The sequence below is a fragment of the Rana temporaria genome, chromosome 1, assembly GCF_905171775.1.
Source record: "Rana temporaria chromosome 1, aRanTem1.1, whole genome shotgun sequence".
NCBI lineage: Eukaryota > Metazoa > Chordata > Amphibia > Anura > Ranidae > Rana > Rana temporaria.
The window spans coordinates 214,111,967-214,127,004 of NC_053489.1; the positions used below are offsets into that span (position 1 = coordinate 214,111,967).

At 44.2% G+C, this 15,038-nt stretch overlaps 1 protein-coding gene across 3 annotated transcripts in view; it reads right to left on the reverse strand.

The window, feature by feature from the left end:
• The window catches only part of BCR (BCR activator of RhoGEF and GTPase), a 96,500-nt gene that overhangs the window by 49,786 nt on the left and 31,676 nt on the right, over positions 1-15,038 (reverse strand). For all 3 annotated transcript variants that reach the window (XM_040349547.1, XM_040349554.1, XM_040349563.1), the window contains exons 2-4: positions 5,334-5,500; positions 951-1,055; positions 680-865 (exon numbers count right to left, since the gene is read on the reverse strand). In XM_040349547.1, coding sequence (XP_040205481.1) covers positions 680-865; positions 951-1,055; positions 5,334-5,500 — 458 coding nt within the window. The remainder of the gene's footprint in view (positions 1-679; positions 866-950; positions 1,056-5,333; positions 5,501-15,038) is intronic.

The following is a 15,038-nucleotide window of genomic DNA, read 5'->3' on the forward strand; positions in this document are numbered from 1 at the left end:
CTAGACAGTAATATCTTGCTGGATCAGGAGCAGGGGAGTATAAAATCTGAAGGGGGGTATATATTGTTGAGTTGCCTGTGGGATTATGCATTGATTAAACTTTATATATATATACTTTAAATGCAGTCCTGGTACAGAGACCTGGGCCATTCTTAGACTGTAGATAATAATTCACCATACTATTGCAAATATCTCATATGAGCTTGTGAAATGTATTTTATATTTGTTTGCTGAATGCTATCACTATCCTTATGAAGCCAGACAGTACGTTTGGCTCTGTATTAATTGTATGGTTTTTAATAGCAAAAAAAAAACTGCTATATAGCATCAATACCACCCACATTTTACCTTTTTTACTCATTTAAAAACACTCAATCTGTCACAGAAGTTTCATAGTCAAAGGTCTTTTTCTGGCCAAATGCCATGATAACAGTTTTGTTAATGTTTCAAAATGACTGTCTCCGCAATGCCTGAAGCACATTCATTTATGGACACATGGTCATATAAAACAGACAAAACAAATTCCAAACGTTGTTCTAGAAGCCTCGCTCAAGTTAAAGGGATGCTTTTGATAATTAAGAATTTATAAATCACGGTCTTCTGAAACCATAATTCTAATATTTTCATTAAACTACACACAGATGACATTCTATATTTAGTTTCTAGGATACACACTCACCAGTTTTTGGAAAAGGTCCCCAACCCTCTGCTGGTGGCTCCATTTCTGCACCCGTGGAAACAACGCATCATAAAACTCTTTATGGATTTCATACAACTCTGGGACTTTGAAGAAAATGGTTTCAATCTGCTGGATGGTCAGAACTGGCTGGGAGGTGGTTGCTGCAGCTTTAAGGGGTTTCATTGGCTGCAGAAGGAAAGACAACATTAGTCGGCTTTAGATCCTGTGGACACTATTGTACATATAAACATATAGGCATCTGTTGACTTACCAGAAGCAGAGCCTCAAGGTGGCTAAGGTAGGTCTCTTCACTTGCCAAGATTGCTGAGAGCACCCACTTCCTCATCTCTAGGCCCTTCTCAATATCCAGGTCATTCTGTGGAAAGAGAAGGATGGTTTAAGCCAGTGCTGGGGAACAGGTGCTATATGTAGACCTTATAGGTGCCTTCTGTCCTGTAATCAGCTCTTTGGTGTTTTAATGTGTTACTAAACCCACAACGGTAAAATCAGTTCTTTATATGCAGTAAAGCATGCTTGTTTTACTCACTGTGGAACCTAAGAGGTTAACCTTGCACATTGTTTAAAAAGGCTGTTAGATCCTGTCTTCTCCAATTCTCCCCTTCTTCCACTACCCCCAATCTATCTCCTGATAGTACAGAGCTTAGTTTGGTTTGTATTGCTAGAGAGTTTTTTTTTTTTTTTGGAGGGTGCATGTGATCGGCACAGGGCCAATCAGCATTGTCCAGACAGAGGGTCAGGAGTTATACAGCCTCATAGGACAGTGAGAGGAGAATGGAAACTCCTCTTACAAGCTTTAACCGGTGCTCGGCTGGACACTGATAGGAGACTGCTATATTCTGCTGATGAGAAAAGCTATTTAGCAGTTTATATTTACTAAAATAATTGCATTTTCATGTTCTTTGTACTGTGGGAGACCAGCTATTATAAATGCAGGGTCCTGGGTTTAGGAAGACTTTAATCAAAGTCTTGCACACGCTATTTTTGGACGCTTGTATTTTACTTGTTAAAGTGGAGGTTCACCCAAAACTTAATTTTTAACATTAGATTGATGCTCATTTTGTCTAGGGGAATCGGGTGTTTTTTTTTAAATCAATGCAGTACTTACCGTTTTAGAGATAGATCTTCTCCGCCGCTTCCGGGTATGGTCTTCGGGACTGGGCGTTCCTATTTGATTGACAGGCTTCGACGGTCGCATACATCGCGTTACGATTTTCTGAAAGTAGCCGAACGTCGGTGCACAGGCGCCGTATAGAGCCGCACCGACGTTCGGCTTCTTTCCGCTACTCGTGACGCGATGTATGCGACTGTAGGAAGCCTGTCAATCAAATAGGAACGCCCAGTCCCGAAGACCATACCGGAAGCGGCGAAGAAGATCTCTCTAAAACGGTAAGTACTGCTTCGATTTAAAAAAAAAACACCCGATTCCCCTTCACAGCGAAGCCTCAATCTAATGTTAAAAAAAAATTTTTGGGTGAACTCCCGCTTTAAGTGATCATATAAAGCAAATTAGTGGAGGCTATTGGGGGCTAATACTAATGGCAGACTATTGATTGAGAACTAGTTCACTGGCATTGAAATCAGGGAACTAGCATTAAAAAAAAAAAAAAAAGAAGTTAGCAGTTGCAGCCTCTGTATTATGCTTAGTATGGTTTTCCTCCTAGAAGTGTCCAGTTTAGCAAACTGCCTCTATATTAAAATGGATAAAATCTCACATTTTTTGCTCCAGTGCAGATCAGCGACACAGACTACTGTCGTAGCAATCTGCTGGTGCATTCTTCACACGCCACACACTTTTAAGGATGCTGGACGTGTGAATTACAGCAGCGAGGGTGTTTTTTTGAAGCACCTGATTAGAGCAATATGCTTCAAAATAGGATGGACTCGGAGCACAGAGGATTGCACTCGGAGCCCACCCAGGTGTGTTAGAAAAGTAAATGAATATTCACTTGTCTAACACTGAACCACCTCTCCCATCAGGAAGCGCGGGTCTGGTACCAGTCACCCGATTGGTTGAAAGGACAGGCGATCCCATTGGACGCCTAGCAGGAGGAAAGAAGAGACACACGGCAGAAGCATAGAGGACACAGGAGCCACAGCCTGACCCACAGCTCGCCACCGCCACCTGACCCGCAACAAAGATGGGGTAGGTGCTGGTCAGACAACGAGCAGGCAGGTGGGGGACACAGTGGCTGCAATTGATGGGCACAGTGATGCTGCAATTGATGGGCACAGCGAGGCTGCAATTGATGGGCACAGCGAGGCTGCAATTGATGGGCACAGCGAGGCTGCAATTGAAGGGCACAGCGAGGCTGCAATTGATGTTTGATGATTTTGTTTCCAGTATTTTTCAGCCGCCACTGGTGTTGAGAAAAAAGTGCTGCCCGCCTCCCACTGGACCATTTATTATCTAAACTATTTGTAGATTGTGGTGTGTGGGGCAAACTCTCAGATGTGATGGAGTTGTTCAAAATGTAAAAACCTCAGGGGATACAGGAACTTTTTTAAAACCATTTGATTGTTTTGTTTTATTCACAGTTTTTTTAGAACAAAGAGGTAAAATGACAAAGCACTGTGCTGTCTATCATGCTTTAAGGATCAGGATTTATTTTTATAGGATAAAACCACATTAAGATCGTCAGCCAGACTCGAGATTTATTGCACACTTGATGAGTATATTGATACAGTATTTTTGATCCATTGATTTGATAAGACATCCCCTGAAAATAAGCCCCAGTGTGTGTTTTGTAGCCAAAAGTAATATACAAAATTAATATAATTAATATAAGACACTGCCTTATTTGTGGGAAAACACTGGGCCAGATTCACAGAGAGATACGACGGCGTATCTCCTGATACGCCGTCGTATCTCTGATCCGCCCGTCCTAACTATGCGGCCGATTCATAGAATCAGTTATGCATAGATAGCCCTAAGATCGGATCTTAGGATGCAATTCTAGGCCGGCCGCTAGGTGGCGATTCCATTGCGGTCGGCGTAGAATATGCAAATGACTAGTTACGGCAATCCACGAAGATCCGCGCATTCGTCGCAATCTCGTACGCCGTTGCAAAGTTACACCTGCTTTAACATGGCTTATCTTTAGAACAGCCATGTTAAAGTATGGCCGTCGTTCCCGCGTCGAATTTCAAATTTTTTTTTTTTGCGTAAGACGTCCGGGAATACGAAACGCCGTAACGCACGTCGCAGTTCAAAAAAAGTCGGGGCGCAAAGCATGTCGGGAAATTTTAACACGGAGCATGCGCAGAACGTTCGGCGCGGGAAAGCGCCTAATCTAAATGGTGCCCGCCCCATTTGAATTAGGCGGGCTTGCGCCGAGCGGATTTACGTTACACCGCCGCAAGTTTACAGGTAAGAGCTTTGTGAATCAGGCACTTACGCTGTAAACCTGCGGCGGTGTAACGTAAATCAGATACGTTACGCCGCGGGGGAGCAATGTAAATGTACCTGAATCTGGCCCACTGTAAGTAATTTTCTAGCAAAAAAAAAAAAAAAAAAAAAAAAAAAAAAAAAAAAAAAAGGCCTGGTCTTGAAGAGGATAATGTTCACATTAGTCCCTGCCCTCAAAGAGATACAATCTAAGGGCCAGATTCACAAAAGGGATACGACGGCGTATCTCCTGATACGCCGTCGTATCACTGTTTCTATCTATGCGACTGATTCATAGAATCAGTTACGCATAGATATTCCTAAGATCCGGCAGGTGTAATAGTTTTACACTGTCGGATCTTAGGATGCAGTACCGCGGCCGCCGCTGGGGGGAGTTCGCATCGTAAACCAGCGTCAGGTATGCAAATTAGGAGTTACGGCGGATCCCCGACGGATTTTCGCGTTCGCTACGTCGACGCTAGTCTAGTTTCCCGTCGCAAAGTTAGTCGTCGTTTTAGGTGCCCTAACTTTAGTCAGCAAACGTATTGCTGTCTAAAGTATGGCCGTCGTTCCCGCGCCAAAATTTAACGTCGTTTGCGTAACACGTCCGGGAATACGGAAGTACGCTACGCGCGTCGCTGTTCGAAAAAATGACGTCACGGCGCGCAAAGCACGGCGGAAGTTAGGAAACGGAGCATGCGCAGTAGGTCCGGCGTGGGAGCGCGCCTAATTTAAATGGCACACGCCCATTTGAATTGGCCCGCCTTGCGCCGGAGGCCGCAGGCGTAGTTTTCATCGCAAGTGCTTTGTGAATCAGGCACTTGCGATGAAAACTTGCGGCGGTGTAACGTATCTACGATACGTTACGCCACCGTGATTCTACGTGAATCTGGCCCTAACTTCCCTATTTTACATACATACAAAACATGCACACACATACATGGAGCCCGCTGTTTACTCTGGTTCTAAACTTCCAGACTTTTTTTTTTTACAGAAAAAATTCCAGACTTTAAAGGGGAAAAGTAATGGCATGTCAACATTAACTTTACGGGTGCCTTTAAACTTTTAATTATCTTATTTTCAGTGTATATCAAATATCATCTCTGCCATTTCCTTTATATAAACAGAAATGAACAGACATGATAAAATCTAAACTTAAGGCTACTAAGAAACAGAGTTTGAACAAGGCTAAACAAGTCTATCCCTTCATTGATCACTCTCCTCCTAATTTTATAATGGCCCACTTACTGATTTATTGGATTCCAGAGACGCAGAGGAGAGCGTGTCTCTGCTACCACGACTCTTGGCACTGAGCTGAGGGGAAGAGCTTGGAGAATCATCAATATAGGGCATAAGGTCATGCTGTGCCCTTTGTTCTTCTGTAGTGCCTGGAGGTGTTCTACAATTTGGTGCCTCTGAAAAGGAGAAAATATGGTAAAAATTTATTAACTGGAGTAAAATCAGGTCGAAACCACACAATTACTAGAATTATAGCGCAAAAGCGTTTGTTAAAGGAAACATTACATTTGTATTCATCATCCTTGATATCATATATTTTTTCTACTTTATAAAATACAGAAATTTGTAGATCATCCACCAGACTTGGACCCCATACACCCATTAGATTTTCTGCAGATTTTTGTCTTCAGATTTACCAAAACCATGTAGTGCAAGGGTCTGCCTGATTGCATACAAATTGAACCGCTAATGCCGCATACACACGACCGCTTTTCATGACGGGAAAAATGCAATTTTTTAAATTGGTCTTTAAAAACGGTCGTGTGTAGGCTCCAGAGCATTTTTCTCGGCGATAAAAACTTCCATTAAAAATTTAGAACCTGCTCTATTTTTTCTCGTCCTTTTTCACATCGTCATTTTTCTCGTTGTGAAAAACGGTCGTGTGTAGGCTTAAACGACGGGGAAAGTAACGCGCATACTCAGAAGCAAGTTATGAGAAGGGAAATTTGCATAATCAGCTCAAAGGGTGGCGCAATTCTAATGGAACTTCCCCTTTATAGTGCCGTTGTACATCACCGTGCTTTGCTCGAGCATTTTTTTATCACGATCATGTGTATGCAAGGCAGGCTTGAGAGGAATCACAGCGAGAAAAACTTTGGGCCAGATTAACAAAAGAGATACGACGGCGTATCTCCTGATACGCCGTCGTATCTCTGTGATCCGCCCGTCCTAACTATGTGGCTGATTCATAGAATCAGTTACGCATAGATAGTCCTAAGATCCGACAGGTGTAATTGACTTACACCGTCGGATCCTAGGATGCAATTCTAGGCCGGCCGCTAGGCCATTGCGGTCGGCGTAGAATATGCAAATGACTAGTTACGGCGATTCAAGAACGTCCGCGATGCCCGTCGATCTAAATTTACGTTGTTTCCGTCGAGATACGCCTCGTAAATTTAGGGCTACCTCCTAGGTGTTCTAAGCAATGTTAAGTATGGCCGTCGTTCCCGCGTCGAAATTTAAAATTTCATGTCGTTTGCGTAAGTCGTCCGTGAATGGCGCTGGACGCCATCTACGTTAACGCCAAAACCAATGACGTCCTTGCGACGTCATTTAGCGCAATGCACGTCAGGTAATTTACCCGACGGGCTTGCGCCGAGCGGATTTACGTTACACCGCCGCAAGTTTACAGGTAAGAGCTTTGTGAATCAGGCACTTACGCTGTAAACCTGCGGCGGTGTAACGTAAATGGGATACGTTACGCCGCCGAGGAGTAACGTAATTGTACCTGAATCTGGCCCTTTGTTTTTTCTATGACATGAAAAACGGCCGTGTGTACGCGGCATTAAGGTTTGACCTCGTATTATATGGTTTTGGTAAATGTGAAGACAAAAATCTGCAGAAAATCCAATAGTGTGTATGGGGTCTAGGCTACCAGAAGCTCAATACAATTACTTTATTTCTTTTTTAAAGCAGCTCCACCCCCAGCCCCTCTAAATACTTACCTGAGCCAAATATCAATCCAGCAATGTGCACGAGAGCCAAGACTCTCTCGGCCATCTCTCTCCTTATTGGCTCAGGCAAAGCAGCGGGAGCCATCAGCTACAGCTGATGTCAATCACAGCTAGTGAAGAGGAAGCAGGGCTGGCTCGGGAGCACACACACACACACACACACACACACACACACACACACACACGTACCCCCAGAGCAATTGGCTGCCTATGAGAACACTCAGTGTGTGTGTGTGGGGGGCATTTTAATTCCTCATCAGCTAGGAGCTTAGGTCTGCTAATAGTTTTTTTTTTGTTTTTGTTCAACCAGTAGGTTAAATGTAAAAACTAACCCGATTCCTCCATGCTGAGCTATTGTAATCTGACAGCAGAGAGACATCCCCACTGTCAGAACACACTGATCAGCATTGCTGGCTTTAGCCTGCATCGCTGAACAAGCAGGGAACATTTGACAGAATGGTTGTACCGAAGTTGATTGGCAGATTGACTTCTTTACAACCTTCCTGTCCAATCAAGGATTGAGATTCGGCCAGTCCCTGCTGAATCTGACCAATTTCAAACCATGTATGGCTGGCTTTAGCCACATAAAGGAGGAAATTATTTTCAGTCAGTCTGTTGATTTATGTACCTACAATTGTAAGAAGGAGCAGTCACGCACAACCATTGTGTAGCTCTACAATGCATTATCACATCTGGATGAGATTTTCATCAAGCTGATTTGACAAAACATTGACAAAGACAATACACTACCTTTGGTAGTTGCAAACCTGATGGTGACCAGGGATTCATATGTGACTGGCTTAAAGTTGAACTCCATTTAAACCTTAATTAATGCAATCATTTATTATAATTCATGAGATGCATGTAAAAGCAGCACTAAGGCCAGCCTTAAAGCGGAGGTCCACCCTAAAAAAACAAAACAAAAAAAAAAGCCAAAAAGGCTAAAAAAGAAATAAAAAAAATAGAATTTATTTTTATACTTGCCAAAAATGTCTGTTACTAGGCAGATCTTCCTAATCTGCCCCTTCCTTGTCCGCGGTGCTCCTCGGTCTCGTCCTCCTCGCGTTGTCTTCTGGGGAATGAAGCGCGCCGACTCCTGGGAACTGTGTGTCTCCCAGAAGTCAGCCGCTCATTCACAAAGTGCCGCGCGCTTACGCAGTAGGAAATGGGCAGTGAAGCCACAAGGCTCCACCACCGTTTGCCTTAGTGAGGATGGCGGAACCGGGACCTGCCACGATTGACCTCAGGTGGCCGACATCGCGGGCAACCTGGACAGGTAAGTGTGTTTATTAAAAGTCAGCAGCTACTTGCTAGTGTTTGTAGCTTCTGACTTTAAAAAAAAAAAAAAAAAATTAAAAGCTGGACCTCCGCTTTAAACTTCGTACACACGATCCAATTGTTGGCAGGGGATTGTCTCCTTTTGACAATGTTGTCCAATTTTCGGCGGACAACGGTTTGACGTTCGATTTTCGTATGGTCAGTACACAAATCTGTCACACAAAAGACCAAAGTACAAACACGCATGCTTGGAATCAATGCTCACCAAACTCGAAATTAGCAGAAGGGGCCCAAAGGGTGGCGCTCAAGAGCTGAATTTCCTCATAGTACGTCACTACGTTTGTGTTTATGGCACGACAATTGTGTACCGTTAGTATGCAAGACAAGTTCCTGGCACACACCCTTTTGACAAAAATCTGACGCTCGGCTGGTCAACAATCATACCGTGTGTACGAGGCTTTACATGGAGCAGATTGTTCCTGCAACCAAATTGCCTCAATCCCCTCCAACAACACAGACAGTGTTGGGAAACCCAATTTGCATATATGTGAACCGAGGCCTTAAATAAAGCAATGTATATAGTTCGATCATGTCAAAAGGACTAGTTAACAAACACTTTCCATATTATTATGGCTGTTGTGAGTACCCCATAATAATGACTACAACTGAAGTCAGTGGTTATGGGTATTCAGAAAAAAATCAGACCATATACTGAGTGAATTGGGAACCATTGGGAATTCTTTTAAGACCAGACAAAATTCTCTTTGCCTTGCCAGCAGCCCAGTAGGCACCACTCCAGCAGGAGCTAGGAAGAAAATGATCACCCAAATGGTGCCTGAATCCAATCAGATAAAAGGCATAGACATTAGTCGCAACATTCAGACATCTGTGCTGATTAGTATGGATGGAAGAATCAGGCTGAATGAAAAAAAAATCTGCCATTGTATAGCCAGTTTTACAGTCCCTCAACCGCTTTTCTTAGACCCCAAGTCAGCTACAGACAAGTTCCACGTTTGGGCAGGAGGATTGTACCCAAGTTGATTGATCGATCGATCAACTTGGGTACATCCAGCCTGTTGGATTATGCATGCGATTATTGCCAGCAGCATTAGCTACTAGCATAATTACTGTGTTCTCCCAGCCAGAACAGCTCCCCCGCCGGGAGAACACAATAGCTTCACGGGAGGGATTCCACCATCTACACTGACTGTGCTGATGGGGGAGATAGTGTCATTTTCTTTCCCGCTCCCGCTGTTGCAGGAAAGAAAATCGTTCAATCTATGGTCGGCTTTTAGGCATGGGTAGAAGGCACAGATGCACTGTCCAGCCCCACTGTTGGCAGCTTGTAAAAGTCGGAGAGACTTACAGCTGCTGTGGCTGGACAGTGCTACTAATGTTTAGGGCAATATGCACTAGGGCTGGAACAAACAAATATTTTCATAAATCGATAAGTTGGCCGATTATTGTTTAGATTAATTGGATAACATCATAAAGAAAATATATAATATGCAATTTGTTTATTTTTAAATAACACCAGGAACATCAATGATGGGGCACTTTTCCCCCTCCCCCAGGAACACTAATGATGGGGCACCATCCCCCCCCCCCTCCCAGGAATACCAATGACGGGGTACCATTTCCCCCCTCCCAGGAACACCAATAATGGGTGTTGAGAATACAGCGTCTTGTACACAGGGTTGTAATTCTGGGACGGAGGTGGAACTGGCAAGGAAGAAGGTGCGTGCCGTTAGACCAACTAATCGATAATGAAAATAGCTGTCAACGATTTTCATTATCGATTTTAAACGATTAATCGTTTCAGCCCTAATATGCACCCAGTGATGAATGCCCTGAACATAGACGGTTTGTGTTCTGGGCATCTGTCCTTGGGCACATACTGTGCTAAAAGTTGGTTGGTGCACCATCCAGCTGCAGCCGCCATCAGTCTCTCATAGACTTCTACAGACTCCCGGAAGCGGGGCTGGACCATGCATCTGTGCCTTCTGCCCACACCTAAACACTAGATTCTCATTCTAAACGCCCAGTTTGCTCTGGTGTCTCATGTAAACAGATTATGAACCAACTTTCTGTACAGACCAGTAAATCTGCATTATGAACAAACTCAACTCTACTGGTATCATCTACATGATCAGTTGGAATTTCCAAGGTCAAAGAGGTAATATAAAAAAAGCCCTACTCCCGTGTCACAGTACTTAAAAGAAAACTGGTGGGAGGGAGCAGTTACACTGTAATAAATTAACCAATTAATACTATCCACTTGTATGTGATATATTGTTTCTATAGTAATTATCATACATGACTGCTTTCCAAAGTCAGTCCAATTGAGTCTGCCACCCTCCATTCCCAGCTTTTGTGTACAGCGCTTTGCAACATAATTGAGTGCAACATATATGCAACCAACCCTGTGAAAAACACAGCTCTGTTCTGCATGATTATGCAGAAAATGAAGCAACAACAGCCGAGGCGGTGGAAACACATGAGAGCAGACGGAGCCCCTACTCGTCCCCCATTGCTCGCAGTGTTTATATTTTTGGCCTCATGACCCAATTTTTCTACATTTTCTCATTCTTTCCTGCACTGCTTTGCCCGCTTTGCTCTTGCTGCCTCGTTGACATACAACATAGGAATTGGAGAGTGGTTTTTCCAGTCTGATAGGCGAGTTAGGAAACCGTGTCAGTTTCACACAGATGTAATCTCAGAGAGCGACATACACAAGGGTTAGGGAGTGGAATGAAAAGAGTGATGACGGCATCAAGACAGACAAACAGTTTGCATATGTGGGAAAAGGTGACCTGTGACACGTACGGGATGCATGCTTTTACTGGACACTCTATTAGATAGCTGTGTGGCACAGGACAGGAATGCAGGACGATAAGTGAACAGAGCCCATCTGTGCGATTGTAGCTCCCATAGCGAGCAGCCAGGAAACCAGAATCCAGGAAATTGGCCATCTAATGGAAACATGCAAGCAGCAGCCAAAACTCAGCAACACGCCAACCCATAGTAGGCTGATCACAGCTTTGTACCTTTACCTTGTGGTAGTTCTAATGAAATTAAATGCTTTCCATCACCATCTTCCACCACAATACCACCATATTGCCCAACCCTGACGCTGGTATGAAAAGAACTAAAGCTGATGAGTGAAAACCAAGCAGGTGACTACAGTAGATCAGCAGTTCCCACCTGCTATTCTTCTGCCACAGGTTTTAGTGATTAAAAGCATACATTTGCTTGGCCGTAAAACATTACAGGATGGACTAACAAAGGCTGTCACATGCCAAAAAACTAGCAATTTCTTTATGCCTGCTTAATTATAATTATTATACAGGATTTATATAGCGCCAACAGTTTGCGCAGCGCTTTACAATGCAGGGAGACACTATACCAACAGTACAATTCAAAACAAGAGGGTTAGAGAAGCCCTGCTCCTGCGAGCTTACCATCTAAAAAGGGAGGGGGTGGTGAAACAGTAGTAGAAGATTTGGTTGTTAGCTGGAGGCAGAATAGGCCACCCTAAAGAGATGAGTTCTCAGGGATTGCTTAAAAGTGGACAGAGTAGGAGATAGCCAGACAGATTGGGGTAGTGCATTCCAGAAGATGGGAGACACTCTGGAGAAGTCCTGGAGATGAGCATGGGAGGAGGAGGAGACAAGGGAGCTAGAGAGCAGAAGGTTTAGAGAGGAGGGGAGAGGACGGTTTGGGTGATATTTGGAGACAAGATTGGTGATGTAGCTCAGGAAAGAATTGTGAATGGCTTTGTATGTTTTTGTTAGTGCTTAATTTGTGTTTGTGAAGAGTTAATAAAAATGGTGCATGCTACTTTGTTAATTTGTGCATTGGGTTGGTGCTATAACTGGCCATACACCGAGTGAAACTGGCTTCATAGGTGGCCCTGTTGGCCCTCTCACGCCTGATGTCCTTTGATTGACAAACTGGAGAAGCCAGATGGAAAATTGTCAGCCTACCAGCGACTGCATTCAGTTTGTGTATTGTGACAGCCGCCGCCAAAAAGTTGTTGGAATACAACAGCCTGGCGGGAGGGATTCATCCATCTGCGCTGTTAGCGCGAATAGAGGAATCTATTGCACGATTACTGCGCTACTGTTTCCTATCCTTGGACTTTCCAATATTGGTGGATATGAGAGGAGAGGAGCCGGATATTAGGTACATATCCATAGGATTGTAATTGTCTAAGCTGAGAGGGACCTGGTGGCCCAAAGATATATGACTGAATTATTAATTGTACTAGAATTTACATGTAGCGCTCACCCCCGGAGGAGCCGCTGATTAGTTTGGGATCGGCATATTGAGTTACCTTCTTGGCTTGGTCTAGGGGTGACATCCGAGAGTGTAGATGAAGAGCAAGTGTCCAACACGAAATTAGTTTTCAATGCTTTATTCCAAGGCCCAACATGGCCAACATCAACATGACACTCAATAGAGAAAGGTTGATGCGCATAGAGGAACTTTGGTATCAGGCCTTGCATATGAAAAAGAGCAAGCCTGCTCTCAGCAATAGTTTAACTCAGTTCGTCGCCACCCCGATCAGGGTGGGTAAAGTGCCCCCGGACAGGCGGCTATCACAGGCCTGGCAGCCGGAGCGCCACTTAAAGTAGTAGAGGAACAGACCTCTACTACCGGCCTGACTCAGAGCCTCTGATACAGGCTTTGTCAATTTGAGATATGTGAGATACGGATGAGTGAATCCTCCGAGTAAATTCAGATTTGTGTCACCAACTGACAGCTTAAGCATACCTGTCATGCAGTGTGGTGACCGGATCCCCGATGGTTCGTCCAGGCCTCCCGGGCAACCTCTAGTTCTAGGTTCCCCCCCGAGCCGATCCCCCATCGCACAGCTCCCAGCTTAGGATGCTCTCAGCAGAAGGTTGGGACCCAGCCAGTCACTGGGGCCCCTCTTAATGTTAGGGTGAGGCTCTGCATGGTGTGCAACCTCATTGAAGCAGGCCACGGTGGCGGGGCCCATGGATGCGCGTACCCTGAAGGTGGATACCGCACCTGGAACTCGGGCCCCGCACAGAACAGAGACCAATGGCGGTTTCCACAGATATATCCCCCCCAGCATGCCCAACGAGGGCAGAACTCCTCCGATTGGCTGCTGGGGAAAGTGGGTCTGTCAGAACCCCTCTAGCGCCAACTGCCGCTCAGGGGTGATAACGCACCCCTGGAGCGCAGACTGACCTACAGGACAAATTCTGAAATTGGCAACAACCCAAAATTTCCACAAATTGTGAATGGGAGTAAACTAACCCTCCCATTCCCCATTAACTTTGGCATAGCGCCCATACTGAAAGTAAGGGGGCACTACATACACTAGCCATCAAAGGGTTTAAGCTAGCACCTCAACACGTGGTTTAAATTTTTTTGGGGGTTAGCACAAAAAACAAAAATTATGGCAGCAGCTCACTTATAGCACTATTAAGCATTTAAATCTAGGGGGCACAATTTCCATCTATTACACCATGAAAAATTTCTAACAGTGTATGGCCAGTTTCACTACGATGTGTAGCAAACTTTTGTGCGACTCTGAGGCAGTCTCTTTCGTCCCTCCTTTTGGCATTGCGGCACATTGCTGGTCGTCCATATACACCCCACTCTACTCTTCTTGTTGCAGTGCTGATCGTCTCTGTTCACAAGTGCTTGATTATTTTAGCACACCCGATCAGACATTTATAGGAACCGTCATATACAGTACTGTAGCACTTTTAACATCATCTGGTGCAACACCACATAGAACAGGCCTCAGAACACTTAAAATGGATGTAAACCCCCAATTCTTTTTTTTATGTCACAATGTAGAGTATAAGATTTCCTATCATCTGTGCCCAGTCTTGCCACACAGAGTAAATCCAGCTCTGAGCAATCCTCTTTTATTGTTCAGTGAAAATTAACAGACTTTCAAATAAAACCCTGTCTAAATACAAAGTCCATTCTTCTTTCCTTGCTTTGAGTGACAGGTTATTTACATACCTAGCTTGGACATGTTTATCATATGTTATGTTATGTTAATCATATTATGAGGTGATCCACAGTATAAAAAGTGAGAAATCCACCCCTCCCCCACATAACACATACTGATAATATACAATGACCTGTGGATCACCTCATATTATGATAAACATAACATATGATAAACATGTCCAAGCTAGATATGTAAATAACCTGTCACTCAAAGCAAGGAGAGAGGAATGGAATTTAGGGTTTACATCCACCCTTAAATAGCGCTGTCAATTTACGCATCTGTGCCCCAATGTGGAGATTTCCTTTCACTTCCTGTCCCATAGACATGAAGTAAGAGAAAATCCTTGCAGAATAAGGGAAATCTATTGGGGTCCCAAGGTCACTTGAACTATTGTCCCTGTTTCGTCACATATGGCTACCCATCACATTTGGCTACCCGCTGGAGTGCGCAAGCACGACGCCGCCATATGCGTTCCAACGCTTTTACAAATGTGATGGGTAGCCGAATGTGACGAAGAATTTAGCTAGAGAATTTAGCTAAAAGGAATTTGTGAAAGTTTTACAAATGCTAAATTCTCATCGAAAAGCAATTACTAAAAGTGTTGGAACGCATGCGCACTCCAGTGAGTAGCCAAATGTGATGGGTCGCCATATGTGACGAAACACTGCCATTGGAGGATTTCCCCTCTATTACTTTTCTGGG